Source organism: Alosa alosa, chromosome 8 (genome assembly GCF_017589495.1).
Source record: "Alosa alosa isolate M-15738 ecotype Scorff River chromosome 8, AALO_Geno_1.1, whole genome shotgun sequence".
Lineage (NCBI taxonomy): Eukaryota > Metazoa > Chordata > Actinopteri > Clupeiformes > Clupeidae > Alosa > Alosa alosa.
In genome coordinates, this window is record NC_063196.1 from 12,589,420 (window position 1) to 12,609,466 (window position 20,047).

General features: G+C 42.8%; 1 protein-coding gene across 1 annotated transcript; it reads right to left on the reverse strand.

The window, feature by feature from the left end:
* Positions 1–16: 16 nt before the first annotated feature.
* nrbp1 (nuclear receptor binding protein 1) lies at positions 17–17,338 on the reverse strand. The gene is made up of 18 exons (XM_048250144.1): positions 16,592–17,338; positions 15,435–15,751; positions 14,745–14,867; positions 12,299–12,400; positions 11,077–11,166; positions 10,585–10,625; positions 9,665–9,759; positions 9,401–9,484; positions 8,972–9,030; positions 8,780–8,878; positions 8,253–8,385; positions 7,964–8,057; positions 7,629–7,679; positions 6,315–6,450; positions 5,701–5,754; positions 5,174–5,237; positions 4,872–4,927; positions 17–2,783 (listed from the first exon to the last, which is right to left on the reverse strand). The coding sequence occupies exons 2-18, from the start codon at positions 15,666–15,668 to the stop codon at positions 2,688–2,690; spliced, it is 1,611 nt and encodes a 536-aa protein (XP_048106101.1). The 5' UTR covers positions 15,669–15,751; positions 16,592–17,338; the 3' UTR covers positions 17–2,687.
* Between the last annotated feature and the right edge of the window lie 2,709 nt (positions 17,339–20,047).

Consider the following 20,047-nt stretch of genomic DNA (forward strand, 5'->3'; position numbering starts at 1 on the left):
ACACACACACACATGCCAAAGTGAATAATGGAAGTGCTCTAAGTGTCACATTTATTTCAAGAAAAAATAGTTCAATTGAAAAAAAAAAAAAAAAAAGAGAACGGTTTACAAATGCGGTTTTGAAGCTATGCCCAGCGTGATGTAGGTTGACATACTTCAACTGTACATTGAGAGACATTGCAGAAAACCAGCGAAGAGAATCAGGATTTTTTAAAAAGAGCTCCTTGACCAATCTGATCATAGGAGATTGCAGATCTACAGGATGCTCTCATGAATCCTATGTGCATGTTCATTCAGGTTTGAGGGAACTCATGTGGGTTTTGGTTAAAACTCTGTCTGTCGCCTTCCTCCTTATGTTCAAGGAACCGTTGGCTTGTGTATCAATAGGGCCTAACAAATTGATCTTGTGCATTTTGTACCTTCTTATGTCGAGGCATTTCACCTGAAAGGAAAACTGGCTTCTACAAACTCTTCCAACATTTGAAACCCCTCAGGTTGCCCTTTCCACAAAATGGAGCAAGAGGCTCACTTGTAGACTGGTCAGCTCATTTCCGTTTGATAACAATGGACAATGACCTCCAGGTCTTCTCCTGGCCACAAAGAACAAATCTAGGAAAAGCATGTCATGGTCTCCAGACATAAACTTCTTCTGAAGCCAGTGTTTTGTGTGTGGCAGACCATTTATTTCACTGGTTACACGGTAACTAGACAAGTTCATTAGGATGAAATATTACGGTTTTCAATTTCACAGCCCATTACTTGAAGGCAGAAAATGTTTGATTGCATCATCTGAGGGGAATATGTTAGGACATTAGCCTAGTTGAAGTTCTGGGCTGATCCCCACAGTCACTGAAATAATTTTAGTCCATTAAGGTTAATAATTTGGAAGATTTTTGTTATTCATCCATCCTATTTCAAAACACCTGGACTACTTCCCGATGGTAAAATACAGAAATGAACAGCCTGGCCATTCTACTAGTCAACTGCTCTTTTTTTCCACAGAAATATAAAACCTAATTCCTACCATCAAACCAGGTGAGCGGAAATGTTAATTTGAAGGTAAACCCTCTCTCCTTTAAGGGCATTAAACAGTAATATATCCACTTAACAATTACAGAGTACAGTAGTGCAGACTAGCAGCTAGTTGGATCTTCCAGCAAAGAGCATGTCTTGCAGCCTATGAAGCCAGGGTGTTATTGTGGAAGCCTTCAATAAGACGTCAGTTGATATCATATAACGCCCAGTGACTGGGGCATGCATGACACTTGCAACCCACAACCAACACCTTTATCTGTCTGAGAACCAAGAGCAAACAAAAGGCCTCTTTCCGGTCACAAGAAAACATTGTACCTGCCTCTAGTTCAACTTGGAAGAGGCTATTTTTTTATTAACCAATCTGTGAAATCAAAGGTAAATGTACTATATGCATGCATGTTTGTTATAGATAGAAAACCTTTTTTTTTTTCACATAAGGTACTGGCTACTCAGAGGCCCTAAGGTGGATGGCAGATGTCAACGCGTTTTTGCATACAGTCAATTTCAAGATGGTTGCTAATAAGTCAGTTAAGAATGTAGAATTAGGAGTGGTGGCTGTTTTTTTTGTTGTTTTTTTTAAATCTTAGAAGGCACAGAAACACGCAAGGTGTAAACTTGCCGACAAAAGGGGGAACAAGTCAGGTCTTGTGCTCAAACTGTACTTAGATGAAACGTTATACGGTAACAGATAGCATAACATTAGAAAAAAATACAAACAAATACAAATCAAATACAAACAGCCACATAGTGCTGAAAAGTGAAAAAAAAACAAACAAAAAAAAAAAACACTTATGATGACTACATAGATAAATAAACCGCCTTTATCTCAGCATTTCTCTCTTTCCTTCTCTCCCGTTCAGTCTGATTACAACCACAGGAATTTCTTTTTTTTAGCCCCCACCAAAAGAAGGGTAATTAAGCCTCTCTGATAGGGCATTATGTAAGGAAGAAAAAAAAAAAATAGTAATAACACTGACTCCTCATTGCAGAATCAGGTAGGGAACGAGTGTGAGAAGTGGACTGCAGATTGATCACTACTTGGTTCATTTTTGACACCATGCACACACGGTTACCGACAGTGAGAGAGCGGACTTGAGAGTGATTTGCATGGTGCACGCAACCCACAACTCAAAGCAACTCTGCAAAAAAAAAATCTATTCCCATAAGATATCAGAAGTCAAAAAACATGTGTCCAAAAAAGAGCAATAAGTAATACTGACTTTAAATAAGAACCAAGGTGCTTTCTTCTTTTAAAACAGAGAAGCGGACAGCTACACTGACAGATATATAACAAACGTATAAAAGGACCCAAACCCCCCTCCTCCTCCTCCTCTCCTTTCCCTTCCCTGTCCTGATCTACAGCCGCAGAAAGACATCATGCCATCATGGGCGGGGGTGTCATGCACTCACGGGGGTGGGGTGTAAACACACACACATGACGAGTGGCTTCCCCCACCCCTGAAGCCCCCCCCCCTGCAAAGCAATTTCTCCCATAATCCAATGGGGCGATGGAGCATGCCGGTGTCCTTCCTCCTGGGTGGGCTGGAGGCTTGCAGCGAGAGGCGATATTGGAAGGGCTCATGGAGGATAGGTGGACTAGGGCAACGGGAAGGGAGGGTGGGCAGCTGGGCGTCTTTAACAGGCCCCTTCTGCTACGAGGACACAGTGACGGGGTTCAGGGAGCCGTTGCGACTGTAGAATTTACTGAAGGCTTCTTCCAGCACGGAGGCGAGACGCAACTGATCCCCCTGCAGAGAGACAGACAGAGAGAAAGAAAAGAAGTATAGAAAGATCAAAGAAAAGTCAAGGAGGAGCAGAGAGCAAGTGAGGAGAAGAGGGAAAGTAGTAGTGTGTGTGTGCGTGTGTGTGTGTGTGTAGAGGGTAGGGTGGGGGTGTTTGGAGGCAAAAGCCGAGATGCAAAGTTTCCCAGGGTGGGTAAACATTGGCATGTTTAATGGTGGTTATTTAAAGCGGAGAGCACGGAAAAAAAAGGGGGAAAACAGAGAAAAAGAAAAGAGAAATGTTTTAAACAACTGGGTTGATTGTATGACGGCGGCATTCACAAAAATAAACGAGGATGCTTTTCAGGCAATTAGCAAGGATTGTTCACCCTTCACGCCTGATCAGTAAATAGCATGTAATCAGCCCAAGCATTGTGGTGTGGTGATGAGAGCAGGGGTGGAGCGGTGTCGTTGTCCTACAGCTGTGTAACCCACTCTCTAACTGGCACCACATCCATAGAGATGACTCAGCTCTGGGTCACTAGTAAATAGCATGTAAAGAGACCAGGCCAGACGCAGGCATTCTAGCTCATCTCACTTAGGACTGTACACACCACATGGAATGGAGATCTCTGTGTTTAAATAGATGTCTTTTGGAATAAACAATTGTTAAAACTACTACTAAAAAAGGTACTGTGAGAGATGCCTGTAGGGGTGGGCGATATATATTGTCTGCGATAATATCGTGATGGTTGTTTTAACAATGTGCAAATTTACATTATCGAGCATTTCAATTACTTATGGTAAAAAACACTCGAAATCACGCATTGAAACCCCATACATTCACTAAATCCAGGAGGTGTAGGCTATGCGAGAGAAGCAGCAGAGCAAGTGTCACATGATCACTAGTGGGTCCACATTGTCACACGCAGGCCTAATGTTTATTTTGTGCAGCGAGAGGTAGGCTACTTGGGATTTTGTGCAGCTAAACTACTTCTGTTCAAGTAGCATTGATGAGTCACGTTTTTTCCTACATGGTATTATATGGAGAGAAAACATTAGCCTTTGAGTATTTTAATAGTCAGTTGTAAACAAAGAATTCTTCTCATGTAGGCCTAACCCTTTTGTAAATGGACTGAAGTTCGCTCTAATATCGATTATGCTAACCGTTAGCATCTCTATGGGATTTCGCATACATTAGCCATAAGCTAACGCATTAATTTCTATTCTGTAACTTGGAATGTTAGCCTACATGATTTCTCTTAAACAAAACCTCGAAGGAAATGACTGAGATGTACTCTGTTGGTCTGCTTAGTTTTACAGTGAATTCTAAGTAAAGGTTTTTGAAGGGAACTTTAGCTTCAGACTTTCTCTTGGGAAACTAGGCCTAGGCCTATTCATCTTCTCTAATGTAGCTGGCTAGACCATGTCATTGCCACACACACAAGTGGGGGCAGAATTGGAAATGTGTCAAGAGTGACAATGCATTGGTTGATTTGGTTAAAAAGTCACAGGTTAGGTTATTTGTTATTATTGTATTGATGCTATTCATAAATAATGAGCTGTAAAGTAACTCAGACTTTTACAAAATTCTTTTAAAGGATATCGATTTATTATCGTTATCGTCAAAATCACAAAAAATATCGAGATATTATTTTTTGTCCATAGCGCCCACCCTTAGATGCCTGTCTGACTTTTTCTGTCATTCCCCCCTTTGGAGGTGGGGAATTTTCAAGCCCCACTTGACCATTCAACCCAGCAAAATGGTAACGTTCAAAAATGTTTTCGCCATTTTGGTTCCAAGTTACCCGTCTTAGTCCGTTGGATCAGATGTTATTTTAATTCACAGGTTTGTCTGTTTATCACTTATGTTTGTGTGTGGCTATTTTGTTTTGAATGTATGATCTTCTTTGTCAAAAAAACAAAGGCATAATTAAAGATAGGCACAATTCTTTTAATTATTATTTCCTCCTGTTCCTTGCGCCCCATCTGACAGGTCTCTATTCCCCACTAGTGGGGCCCGGCCCACACTTTGAGAACCAGGATTGCGCAAGAGTATCATCCATGAAGTATGGAAAGTTAGTGTATGTGTGTGTGTGTGTGTCCATGCCTTACCTCACTAATGAAGCCAAGCTGAACCAACTCCACGGCGAGCTCCTGCACATTTTCATCTGTAAGAGACAGAAAAAAAAGTACAAAATCTTACAACACACGCACCAACTCCAAAAAAACCCAGCAGGATCTCTCCCACATACTTTGGCTTCTTTGAAATATCAAATACAAGTACAAACCTTGTCACTGTGTGTAAGCATTAAACTCAGTTTCTATGGGTGTGTGATTTCTGAGAGCCAAATCACATCAATAATTGTCTCCCCACAAATATGAGACATGCAGAGAAAGAAGGCAATTGCACATACGTGGTAATAAGTCACAACTTAAATGCCTGTTCAGCTTGTCCTCCAGTTTTAGCAACAGGGTCAACTGTGAAGAAAAAAAAAAAAAAAACAATCTGGTATTAAAATAACAGCCATGATGCAGAACATCATCCCATTCATTTGCAGCACGGGGGAGTAAACTGTGATGATGTGTGTGGAAAAACTGACTGCTTTCTTAAAACAGTGCAGGTATCGCCATTCTAACCCAAATCTGTCATACCCTGTGATGACACAGAAGGTTTTCAGATGATCTATCACGAAAATGGACCAACCATGTTCTTCCATAAATACATTGTGTTTGAATCAACTCTGCATAACAACTCTGGATGCATACACACACAGACCATCTGGACTATAATTACAGACTAGCACAATATCTCCTGCTGCACTTATGCAAGGACACAACCAGAAGCACAGCTTCTGAGCATGAGTATGCACACCATAGATAATGAGTAAACAGGAAAGTGGAGCTTTTGAAAACAGGGACATATGCAAAGCCAGGCTCTTACATGATGCTTGGCTCCTTCCTCCACTGGCTCAATATTGCACTGCATCTGTAGGACCTGTAGAGAGAAATAGCATCATCAGCATTCCCTTCATAGGCTATTTCCAACATGCAACATCTCATGATTACATTCTCCTGGGCCTGTTGTGATCATGGCAAAGAAGTCCACAGGACCTTGTTGTTTGTCAAATAGTTCTGTAAATAGCCTGGCGCCTCTAAGCATAACACAAACAAATAAAATAAAACAGAGAATGGTTGTGTCCAAACAAAACTGCATTGGGCTGGTCTCTGTGTAAACACTGGTTCACACTGTTTCAGTGTGCTTTCCTTACTCTTACTACAGTTGCCATCATGCTTGAAGTGTGGGATGTGCAGACATCATTTTTTTTCTGGTGTGCATCTTTGTAATAACAATACCAGACACTTCTTAACAGCCTGCACACTTTCATTCAAACTAAAACTGCCACCATCACCATCTACACCTTGCTGCTTGGCTAGATAAAGGGTTTTTCCTACTAGAGGCTAGAGGAATTTCCTGCATCAGACCTCACAGAGAACAGCAAATGAAAAAAAAAAGTCTGTGTGATCTCTGTCTAGTGAGGATTGTTCTGTGCTTACCTTTCTGGTCTCCAGCTCGGCAGGCTCGGGCGTTGGGGTCTTGACCGACGGGGGTACGATGGGGGACTTGACTGTCTCTTGTTGGGGCTGCTGAGGGCAGGGCACTCCGAACGCCGTCAGGGGGTAGATGCCATTCCTGTGGCACGCGGCAGAGGCAGGCGGGAGGGCAAGTTAGACAGGTTAGTTCCACCCACCTCACTGCTGCCTCGTCACTAACGTAAACATATCGCCAACTTGATCACTTACAAACATGAAATTCTATTATGTTCATGCCACACTGGAGGCCGGTGTGAAAAAACTGACCACACTGGGCTCGGGTAGCAAAACATAATGCATGTTTAAGGTGGGTAGAGCAGCCACAAAGTGGAAGTGCATTATTTTCTATGAAGTCCATTATCCCACTTATACTTCGGTTGCCACACTGATATTGTGTTAAATAGCTGATACAATTTCCACTAGTCCAGAAGTAATTTAACAAGTCCGTTTTAGGGATTAAAACATGGACACGGTATCAGTTAACTAATGCAATACCAGTGTGGCAACCGTGGTACCAAGTGGGACCACACACTGTGAGCCCCAGCTTGAAGGGCAGAGTAAATTTACAAAAAGAATAAAATTACATATTTGCTCTTTTTTGTGCTTCCATCCGTACGCTAATTTGAAACTCTGTCACAAAGCGACAAGTCATTTCAACTTCACAATACAGTTCACGGTTAGCTTAGAAATCTAGACGCACCCTAGCGGCAGCAAATTACATTTGCTGCCAGGGCTAGTCTAGCAACTCTCCGTTGGCTTGTGAGCTCGAAAAATTAAACTTCTATCAGGCCAATCAAATCATGTATAGAGTCATTAGGCGGGCTTAACATAATGATTGATGGCAGAGTTGCAAAGGTTTGGCTTGAATTCCCTGCTACTTGAAAACAAATAAGATAATGTTGCTGTTGGCAAACAGTGTGACACGAGTTAGGCTTTTATTAAAGTTGGCAAAAGTTTGAACTAGCCAACTAGCTCTGTTGGTGGGAAACGCATGGGACTCATAGTGCTGTCCTGCGTGCAGAGAGAATTTGAAAGACAACCGATTATCCCGCCCCTCGGACTGAGCACTGCGAACGGTGAGTGACCAGACCCTACATTTTAATGTGGGTCTGGCTCGTCAGGATAGTTCACGGTAATACAGTGAAAACTTCGCTACTTCAAGCAAAAGTTAATTGACATTCTCCAATGCTAAACTAGACATTCCACATGCTGTATGCCTATTATCAGTGAAGCAAAACTATGCTGTAACAGAAAAGCAAACGTGGGAGTCGTTCCTACCTCACATCTTCCAGGAACTTATCCAACTCCAAGGCAGGAAACTGGGAAAGCCTGAGAACACAACAGACAGACGTTAAACCCTTAAAGGTATGTTGGGAAATGAACGTTCTAAAGAATATCTGGGTTCATTGAATTCAACATAGAATTTTAGAACCTTCAGTTGTTGCGGAACGGAATCTTATGTTAGAATGTTCAAAACCTACACCTTTCAGGGTTATGGCTGCCAATTCCAAATGTGGTGTACACTGATATGGTACATAAAACACGAACAATATATGGTTCCAATGTCTACATACAAAATATCATAAGTCAAGTAGCGACTGCAACACACATACTTTAACTGGACAGATAAAGGACTGCTCTCCACAATGACCAGGTTAAGGTCCATGTTCTTGGTCATCTCCTCTAAAGCGTTCTCAGGGATCATGTCTGTGTGAGGAAGGAGAAAAGGTTTTCAGTACACAGAATCAGAAATATTCCCATTTCTACAGACAATTTACAAACAGCAGCAGCAGCAGCAGCAACAGCAACAACAGCAACAACAACTACTTGGCAGGGACTGCTGTTCTGTGATTGGCTGAACAGGAGTGTGTTTGATTGTGACTTGGTGGCTGGCTGACTCACGTTGGTGGCTGACGATGCAGTGTGCGGCGAGCAGCTTCAGCAGAGGCACTTCGAACAGAGCCTGATGGAAGAGCAGCTCGCGTGCTGTAGGCCTCTTAGCAGGGTCCATCTCCAGACACTTCTGGATGAATTCCTACACAACACAACACATGAAGCCCAGCAGTTAGCACCAGACACACACACAAGACCCATATTTTCCCTCTCTCTCACACAAACGCACACATTTTAAGTTCTTTTCTTTTGCATTTACAAGTAGGATCATAACAAGATCCAAATTGATTTTAAAAGGAGTGTCCAACAGCAGCAGAAGTTTATTCCGTTATGTGCACCTTAGAAGTAAAGTTGATCTCTGTATTTCTAGATGAAGAGGCTACACACACCTCTTCTGTTTGTGACCATAAGCATGTGAACATGAGCCTTCATAACCTTCCACATGGAAGATAGGCCTTTATACTACATTCCTTGTCCCCACACCCATGAAAGAAAAGCCTTGCCCTCTGCAGCCAAACACACACAGACTCCCTCACCCGTTGCAGTGGGTCCTCCAAGGACTGAATGGCACTGTTGATGGCGTCTTGCGAGACGTAAGACGACTCCCCGTTGCTTTGGATCTCCAGCACAGCCATCTGTAGTGGGGAAAGGAAACATCCACAGGGGTCAAATTGGCCAATCAGAATGACCCGATTGCTATTTACATCATGGGCTAGTGTGTCACTCACCTCTAAGGCGCACATTCCAAAGGAATAGATGTCGACAGCTGTGGTGACATCAGCAACCGCTAAACAAGGAGGAGACGAAAGGAGAAGGGAAATGAATTTACATCTGAACTCATCAATATAAGAAAGTAAAAATCATCAGGAGTCCCTGTGATCTGATAACTAGTAGTCTACTAATAATACATCTGATTTCAACTGAACACTCTTTTAGTTCCTTCAACTGAACACTCCTTTAGTTCCTTCAACTGAACACTGCTTTAGTTCCTTCAACTGAACACTGCTTTAGTTCCTTCAACTGAACACTGCTTTAGTTCCTTCAACTGAACACTCCTTTAGAGCACATGGTGTGTTGACACATTACATAATCTTGACAGATGATGGTAAATGAGTATCTATTATGGGACCACAAAGTGCTGTTGTTTGAGCCCTCACCTCCATATTCTGGAGCAAAGAAATGCAAGCTCTTCTGCTCCTCTCGACACGTCTTCACATGGTTGTTGATTGTGTCAGGGGCCACTGCAGAAACAAGAGCAGTGGAGAAGGGTGGACGGGGTGGACGAGGGGGGTAGAGGGACAGGGAGGAAAAAGGATTAGCCACAAAGACAAAGCTCGGACACGGGAACAGCGTGCCAGGGAGAGCTCAGACCACACACACGTTTGGGCAGTGTGTGGACCAGCAGGCTCAGGGGTACGCACCTGATCCGATCTTAATGAGACCGTTGTGCTGGATGAAGATGGTGTCACAGGTCAAGTTGCCATGGATAATGGGAGGGTCACATGAGTGCAGGTAACTGCAGAGAGAGAGGCATTAGGCAACCTCCATACATTTTAAACATGCAATATATGAAATGATATATATATATATATATATATATATATATATATATATATGTTTACACGGCGCTTCACAAGGCAAGTAGAACTCTCCATTGACTTGAATGGGATTTCCCAAAGTTCTAGCGGTCATTATTTCTTGGGAAAGGACCTCAACGGAGGCAACGGAGTTTGTGCTTCTAATTCCGGTATTTCAGATCCTTTTCGCAAGGACTGGAACTTCATTCAAAAGTGAAAGCAGACGGTTGATCAGCTGTGTTCTAAAGAATGTTTGAGTTCAAGTTCAAGTTGTTCAAGTTCAGCGTGTTGTTGCAAACTATTTGTTTCCGCAAATGCCACGATGAACGGAAACAAATAGGCTAGGCTATGTAGGCTAAAGTCATATCGTGGGGAGTTTATTATTTCGTTTTGGCAAGTAGCCGTGTAATAAGTGGGATAATGTATAGAACGCCGGTCATTATTGGGAAAATAAGTTCGGTTGGCCCTGTCGGGACTTATTTTCCCAATAATGACCGGAGTTCTATACATTATCCCTTACATATGTCCTATAAAAATCCTCATAAAGGTGTAGTGGCGAGTGTTTATTCAACAGTCCTTATTGACTAAGATGCACCACAATAGTTAGAACACAAGTGTCTTCATTTGTATGGTTGAAAATATGCCAATATTGTGTTTTTTATGAGAGGTGGCAGAATCCTTGCTGAGCCTTAAAGCAGGTGCATGATGCATGGTGTGTGTGTGTGTGTGTGTGTGTGTGTGTGTGTGTGTGTGTGTGTACCAACCTGAGGGCAGACAAGATTTGGGTGCACCACCGCTTCCAGGCCTGACGAGCCAAGCACAGACAAACAAACATGAGCACACACACCCTCATAAGGCCAGCAAGTCGAGCAACAGAATAACAATCTAATACATCACTCCCAACAGTGCACCCATAAACAGTTTCTATTCTCAGAATGGCCTGAGTAGCTTATTTATATCTCATACGAAAGGTGGAAACTACACTCCTCTGTGGGCCAGCCAGAGGTAAATCAAACAGAGATGCAGGTCTGTGGAGACAAAGCACATGAGGCAGAAGACGGCACCCATTTATCACACGGGTGTTAGGTCAGCACAGATGAGGGGAGGACTCTCCCGACGTTGGCTCTATTTGGGTTGGACCCAGGAGGTTCCGTTTTTAGACTTCAGTCGGAAAACTAGGCATGCATGCTCACAGAAAACGTCTGGAGGGCAAGCAAAGGGAAAAGGGAGGGAGGCTAGACAAACAGTTCCGTCACCTTCTCGTTCATGGTCTTGTGATTCTTCTTGGTCTTCTTGAGGAACTGTTTGAGGCTCCCTGAGGACATGTACTCTGTGATGAAGATGACCTGTGGGGAGGGTGCAGTGGAGGGGAGTGGGGAGAACACAGGGCCTCATTATTCCACTGATCTCCATAACTCTCTCTTGGGACAAAACACATACAAACATGCACACTCACATGCTCACAATAACCCACACAAACACACACACACCACCATCCCCTCACACACGTTATGAACGCAAACATACACTCTCTCTTTCACACAAACACCTGATCAAAACATCAAGTGTGATATTGCACCACAGCTCTTGGGCATGCTTAAAACGTTCCACATACTCGACGCACCCGACCGGTAGCGCGACAATGTGACGTTACAGAAGCGCCGTAACCATTTATACTGCGCCGGTCAAAATCCCGCGACACTAGTTGCAATATTCTCCTGAACAGAGGTGTCGCTGTTGTGAAAAGATTAACGCTAACTCACGTTACGCAGCAGAAGAAGCTGCATTAAGAAACACTAGTAGCAGAGAATGTAAACGGGCTCTGCTATTATCTAGCCTCTGTGATGGTACTTCAGACTTTGGTTGCTACTATTCACAACTACCACCATCATTATCATCTAGTTTCCAAGGTGTGCGACAGGTAGATAGATAGATGGATATAGATGGATACTTTTAGTCATCCCGAGGGAAATTTTAATAATTTAAACAGTTTAGTTAGCTGGCTAGCTAGCTAGCAGCTGGCTGAGTTTGTGTAATTTCCTGAAGTGGAAAGAGATTTTGTTCAGGCCTTAATAGATATCCTTTGTTTGAAAATAAATCGTTTCTATTCTTTCCTCTTAATTCAATGTGTTGCAACTCTCTCGCTGGTAACTTTGTTAACTTATCCAGCAAACTATAAAAAATTCACGACTGTAACAAAACACTGCAACTCTCGCTTGCCCTCGAACTAGTCCATCTTCCTGTTTCCGCTTTGTCGCGCTCGTCTGAAAAAAAAACCAGTGGTGCGCTACCTCGCGCTACCTGGCTAAAATCCTGGCGCGCCCGCAAGATCTACGTCATTTTGACGTCACGGTGTCGCGCTACCGGCCGGGTGCGTCGAGTATGTAGAAGCCCTAAGACAGGGAGTGTTGCCATGAGAGCGGAGCTGGCAGGCAGGCAGGGCTGGGTTTAGGTGTGGGGGAGTGGGGAGGTGCTCACCCGAGCTCGGTTCTCCTTCACATCAGCCCAGTACTTGTGGAACTTTACGATATTCAGATGCTCCAGCTGGATCAGGTTGTCAAACACCGCTTTCACTTTCTCCTATCAGACAGAAGAGGGAAGGGACATAGTAGATGTATGTCAGTAAGACAGAGTGAAGAAGATGGAGAGAACAGACAAAAGAAAAGACAACAATAGAGAAGCATAGATCGTAGAGAAAGATGGGGAATGAGAGGAAGCAGAAGAGCAAGATGGTGGGGAAGTGAAAGGCAGAACTCAGGACTCGGTAAACAGAAAAGACGGGTTCATGACATGGCCAAAAATGTAAAGAGGAACCATCTGTGTCCTTATCTGTGGCTTTGTATTCTTTGTATTCTCTTTCACTCAATGAGCAGATTCAGGGGAAGGCACAGAGAAGGTTGGCTGAAACGCAGAAACCCTTCACACATTGCCCGTCCCTTGGTCTGGAGACTCTCCTAATCAACAGGGGCCTTAAGAAAACGGCACGTGTACTTTGGACAACCTGAGCTTTCCCCCAACACGTCCGTGTGACAGCAGCAAAAGGTCACAGGGTTCAGGGACATAAAAGACTTCAACCAAACCTAATCATCTTCTTTTTGACAACAGTGATGTTCTCTTCCCCTGAGGACAGACAACTACTGATGGGGCATATTCCCCATTCCTGGCATTCTAGGCCAGCGGGGAGGAAACATCGTCACAGTTATGTGGTGATGTAACAGTTGCAATCACCAAAGAGATTCTTTCACCTAAAGCAGTGTGCAACACAGGTGCAGACACAGACTGGTGCAGTTTGGTCTCTCTTGTTCTCGCTCCAATCAAACCACAGTCCTGCTCGCAGCGCTGAGCTCCACTGGGCCGCGATCAAATGTGTCACGTCGAGAAAATGTGTTACGGACATGGCACATTAAACGCATACTTTCCAGACTGCCGCCACCTAACAATAAACAGGAAATCCACACATGGTCCCAGTGCCGCTCTCAGAGGAAATCAAAAGCGATATATTGGGCTATTCGAGCCTGGCAGACATGATCACTGCAAGCCAATTAGAGAACAGAAGAGTGAAAGCCACTTAGGATTTTTGACGTCAGGATCTTGGGGTGGGAAACATTATGCAACCAAGCACAATAGTTTTTGTTGTTGCTGCTGCATCAAGAGTTTTTTTTTTTTTTTCACAACCCTGCAACCCCCGCTCCCCTTTAATGGAAACCCAGCTACCTAAAGGCTTTGGCAGCAACAGGTCTAACTGCACTCTCAGTAAAGAAATTTCCGGCCAGAGGGGAAAGCCAGCTAATGCGGATGCACTGAGCTGCTGATCAATGCTAAGCATCAAACTCAAAAAGGAAATGAGGTATTACAGAAAAATGATTAACCCATAAGGGGGTCAAGCTTTCAGTGAAACTTTCAGTGTTTACTTCGGTGGTCTGTGCATAAGACATTTCTGAGCAGAAATTTGATTAACTGGATTAAGACTTGGCCTCTATGGCCTATGGAATCTATAGTTGAATAGGTGACACAGTTAGGCTGCTCTAAAACAAATAGCATTTCTAAACAGGCTGAGCACAGTCAAGCTGAACACACACCATTTCTCAAAGGCAGATAATCTAAACGCTATGGACTTGAATCAACACCAGGCTTTCAGCTATGGTTGCTTTTTGTTTGCCGTCATGAGGGTTGGTGTCTTACGCCATGATTAATCACAAAGCCTGCTTGGCAGCTTAAACTTCATGACTTCATCCCCCTTGAGAGGAACAGTACAGTATGAAATATCTGTACAACACATGGTGCTGAAGAACACCATCTACTCTGATGCATATCGCATCTAATTTATCAAAGTTAGGATTCATCTTCGACTTCTAATTACGGAAACCCACAGCATCACAGGCTTGTCACAGTCAGATCGGATCAAATGAACCTTGTTTACCATAAATCCAAGGTGAACACAGTAATTGGATACAGAAAGAGGATAAACTACCCTGGAAATCAAGAGGTCTCGCAAAAGCACAATTTAATTGTCTCTGCGAGACACTCAATACGAGGCAATAAGTAATAATGCACGATACTTTTACCCCTTGCATCGCGAGGAACCAATCACATCGCTGTATCTGATATAGGCGGGCCATGAGGCGAGCTAAACAGATGACGACAGCGCTGCAACAAATCAGTCAGTAACATTGGTCGTAGTGTTATCCAATTGCGTCGAAGTCTGGAATCAGTCAGTAAACATTGGTTGTAGTGTGATCCAATTGCGTGCAGTGAGATTTTCAAATGCATGCTTGGGGGCGCCCCTTGACTTGGCCATTTTCATTATTCGTGGCCAGACCCTTAATCTTTCTAGATTACCAGGGTCTGGATTTTGCAGGCTAAGGATAAACACCATTAGCATCAGAAAACAGCTGACATTCTTGCATGAGGTGCTGAAGTGTACCTCCTGCAGTTTGAAGTTCTTCCTCTCGGAAAACATGACCTCATTCCATACCACCTCCACGCCCTCTTCAGTGTCCATAGCCAGGTAGGCGTTGTCAATGCCAGGAACGTTGCGCTGATTCACCTGCACACAGAGGAGCAAGCGTTGAGTGGGAGTGGGCGTGGCATCTGCCCTGATGCTCACCTGTGCCATGTGGGCACTGACTCACATCTGTGACTAATACATGAATGACATTCCAGGTGCCCTATAACATTTTCAGATGATTCTATGATTTGTATAAAACGCTACCTGCGATTGTCATTCTTGTACTAGCAATCACTGACTACTGAACTGCACTGTTGCCATCAAGTAAACTACTGCACATTCAGAACAGGTGTTATATCATTGTTTTTGCAGCTGAGCTCCTCCATGCATCTATTGTTTAGACTGAAACTCAATATCACTACATACCTTTTAACAGCCTTGTGCTTCAGCTAGTTTTCATCCAAGCAGAGACCATAACATATCCCTACTCAACACACTTTCAGTACATTTTAACTGGGTGACATCACTGTGTGCTGAGTGTGTTTCACTAATTCACGGATTGGGATAAATGCAGAGACCAAATTTCCCTCACAGGATCAAAAGAGTATATATACTTATATACATCAAGGGTTTCCTGGTAGCTCTGAAATCTGTTTTTGGTCTTACCTCCTCCCTGCGCTTTTGCCAGCGGCCACAGGGGCTTTCCTCCAGGATCTCAGATTCATCCTCACTCTCCTCTTCCTCGTCTTCTGTGGCAGCTGCAGGTGGGCCCTGATTCACCGTGGAGACCGGGGGCGAGACCTGACTGGCGCTGGGGGCAGAGGCCACGGACTCGGGCTTGGTGTCCAGCGCTGATGCTGGGGCAGTGCCCTGCGTGGGTTTTCCCTCACCCTCGGACATAGTGCTCTGTCCAAACTCCACTCAGAAATTCAAATATCCAAGTCAAGTCCTGCACACTCTCACCACGGGTGGGTGGCAGAGAACTGCAAATGAATACAAATGCCAATGTACAGTTAACAATTTGACACCATTTAAAAGGTAACGTTAAGGCAATCTCTCTTCAAAACGCATTTGAAGGGATTCTAGGAAAGAGACAATGACTCATCGAAAGTATAATAACATGCCTACATCGTGTCACCACAACACAGGTAGCCAGACATTTGATCATGTTTACGTTAACTCAAGTTAAGAGAATGTAAAGCCTAGAAAACCTGCCAGTAAACTCGCTCAATCAAAAGCTTGCGCTACCAGCTGTTGGAGATAACCAACTTACCAGTCTATAAACTGTTTTTTAACGTTAATTTGACACGGGAAAGTTCTGACTCAAAAGAGCATTAACAGCTTGCCCAAAAAGGGGTAACGTTACGTTAATCCCAAACTGAAGTTCCACTAACGCTAGTTAATTTGCAAGCTAAAGTTAGCAAGCTAACACCATTAGTGAGTTGGCCAACAAGAGATATAGTAAGGTTGGTTGGCGAAAGAAATTACACTTTGTTACATCGTTTAATTAACACCGACAATGTGAGAAAACTGGTCGGCACTGATATGTTTGTGGACCATCACTAGTCCGCGAGAGGTACGTTATTTGGGCTAATGATGTTGCTGCTATCCCGAAATCCTTCCAGGGTTCCTCCCCTCACTGCACACTCATGCTAAGGCCTGCGTGCCAACTCGACTGCGTAGCAATGTAACCCCCAGCACAAAAAGCCTACAAGCCATCAATGTAGCGTGCAAAAACAATCACACGGGACACGGTGTCATGATAACCTGTCGCCATAACAATGCACCCTACACACTAAATCAGCAACAATGTACTAACTTACCTTAGTTGAAGATGAGCGGTGTCAAGCCAGCTCCGCCGGAAACGAAAAGTCTTCTTAACATTCGGAGTAGTCCACCATCAACAAAAATCCAACACAGGCACGATTTTATCCAAACTGATCAAATAACAGGCTGGGAGCTACGTATTACTTTTAGAATACTCTGTCAATCCACGAGCTTGTATTTGATATTCAGGCCACGCTGCTTGCTGTTGGCTAATGTGTTTGGCTGGCAGACTAACGTTAGCTTGCCCACTAAACTACTCTAAGCAAAGAAACTTGCCAAGCAAGCCAACTACCATAGCCAATGTTAGCTAGCAAGCTTGCAACTTTATCGAAAGTGAACTTAAAATCCAAACTACGGGTTCTTCTACTGAATGCAAATGCACGAGTATAACCAAGTTATATCACAGCCGGGCAGTGACCGAAGCAGCCGGGTCTGCAGCACCAGCACCAAGTTAGCTTGCTGACTCGTACAAGCAGCTAGTTCCGCTACTGTTAGGAGACAAGCGGTTAGCACCTTGCTAACCTTTGCTAGCTAACTAGCTAGCTAAATCGTTAATAATGTTAGCTTCTTCTCAGTGCATTAAAACGACTAATTACTGATACACGTTTATTTGTAAAGTTATAAACATATAAATCCGCCTTTCGACATCGCTATTTTTAAAATAATATATTCAGATTTAACCTGACTTGCACTTGGACTATGTGGCTAATGGCGACACAAAATGACAAGAAAGAACTGCTGGGTTCTTTTGGAAGGGTGTCTTCAGTGATCCAATGCTAGAATTGATTGACATCATTTTAGCCAATCAAAACTTGGAGATTTTGTAACTACAGTTTTGATTGGCTAGGGCAAATATTTGTCAAACTATGTGGGAGGAGTGTATTTGCAATTTCACCTTTGGACCAACAGTGGGCGGCATTGAACCCTTGAACCCATTGAACCCTTGGATATTGTATGGGGAAATGCCTATGGGAAATGCACATTTCAGAGCGTGATCGGTAGGCCCATCATCACCATCCAGTCCTCTACGAAACGCTTTTTACGTGTTCTTTATGTGTATTTGATTATGTATAAATAATAATGTTTTCGTGAAGGCTATACCTCTTTCCCTCTGGTAGACGATACAGACTGTTTGCCAAAACCAGCCAACACAGACAGCTTCTTCCCCAAGCAGTCACTCAGTAACAGGCCCCCCCAACCCCAGGCAATTCCATTACCCTATACCGCGCGTAGTGTATTTTTTGTTGTTGTTGCAATTTTGCATTGTTATTCTCATACATAGCACATCTACTGCCCTATTCTATTCTTACTGTTCTGTTTTTATTCTTTTTACTCTTTTTATGTTTTTATTTTTTATTCTTATATGTTAAGTCAGGGGCGTTTCTAGGGGCGGGGCCACAGGGGCCCGGGCCCCATCTGAAATCTCATTGGCCCCTGACTGGCCCCTGTACCGTTAATCAAACTTGTTGAGAACGACCATAGACTGTACAGTCTATGAGAACGACGATCAGAGATGCAATTCCATTCCCAAACAACTGGTGGCAGTAATGCACCTATGAAGCTTGAAAGCTGAAGCACACAGTGAACTGTAAAGGAAAGAATACATTTGGCCAAACAGAAATGTCTCTGCTAAAGTGAAGAAACGATACATTTGGCTAACGGAAGTATCAGCTAACATGAAGAACCGATACATTTGGCTAACGAAAGTATCAGCTAGAATTCTAACGTGAAGAACCGATAGCAGCGTTTCATCCTCCACAGAAGTTTCTTGGTGAGTCACAAATCTCTATGTTGGTTATCATCATTATGTGACGTTTATTTGTTGCTGTCACAATATGTTAAGTTTGTCAATTAAATTATGAAGCAGCAGCAAGCTTGTAGTGAACTGTTAACTGACTTAGTCAGTGAACTGTTAACATTAACTTAACGTTAGGTTACTTGAGTTGAGGTTTGATTGTTTTTCATTGTTAGCATGCTAATAGATTTTATTTATGGAAAGGTAATGTATGAAGTGTTTGAAATGGTGTTATATGAAACGCAGAGAAATTGACATCCTGTTTGTTTGGGGTCCGAAATTAATAATATTACATGCGCTAGTGCGCCTTACCAAATGTAAATAACGTTCGATTTTTTTTGCTTGAGGAAAAAGCTTGGCAGCTGCTAACATGAACATGAGAATAGCCTACATGCCTAATAGCTAACGCTACGTTTTTGTAGTTAATGTGAGCTATCATTGCAAAGTTATTAACCACTATTCTGAGTGTATTGGATTCATGGGCTTCAAAGTGTTAGGACAAGGAGAGTTTCATTCAGATAAATTGGTTAAATTTTCTACTCTATTCACTCAAGCGTTATATGATTTAAAAAAATAATAATAACTGGTTTTACAGTTGCCAGACGACATGCTGAATAATACAAGCATGGATTTTGTGACACGCATTTGTGTTTCACGTACAGACTGGGATGGCGTAGGAGCTGGTGACTTCAACCCACAGTCTTCAGAACCACCAGTCACCAAGCATAGGTGCTCCTAATGGTATGATGCTATTTCCTATTGCCACTATAGTGAGCATATTTTGTAATTCATTTTAGAAACGCCAGGTTGACAGTGGGTTATGAAAGTTAATAACAATTAAGTTACTCAAACTTGTTTCATTTTCTTCTCTCCAGTCATTTCCCATTCTAGAGCAGATGGTTCTTTGCAACCTCTCCTAAACTGGTATTCTGCAAGATGCAGCACGTAAATAGGAAGAGGCCACTCAATGACTTCTGATACAAAGACTTCAAATGGTAGGAATATTCCATCTTTAGTGTTTTGCTACCCCTTCAGTAGTTTTTTCGCTTTCAAATGACCCATCGTCAGTCTTCAAAGCAGAATCAGGCTTTTCTAACTGGAAGCAAGACGGTGGCTTCAATTCAACCATTCCAAATCAGACCATTGTAAAAATAGTTGTTGAAAGTTGAAAAAATTGTGTAAATATGATGTAGTTGTTGCTCACATGCTGTGTGTGTGTGTGTGTGTGTGTGTGTGTGTGTGTGTGTGTTTGTTTTAATGTACACAAACTGGCAGTGAAAGTGGTTTCTCTTTTCAACAAAAGGTGAAAGAGTTAAAGTAAAACTTGTTTAATTGAACGAAAAATGTGTGTATGATGATGTATGATTTCTGTTTAAAATATCAATGTATTTCCACTGAAGTGTCTATTATATTTTAGTTTTATATTGTGTTTTCAATGCACATTATAAATAAATGGGAAAATTGTTAAGAATTGTATTGGCTTTTTTGTTTTTTAGCATTTAGCATTCAAGTATTTGAACAAGGTAACACTGGTGAAATGTATGCACCTTATTGCTGTGGTGTAGTCTAGTTAGCTGTAGTGGGTATACTGTGATCAACCCCAAATATTAAAGGTAAACTATGCAGTATTGGCAATTTCCTTACTGTTTTCTCGGTT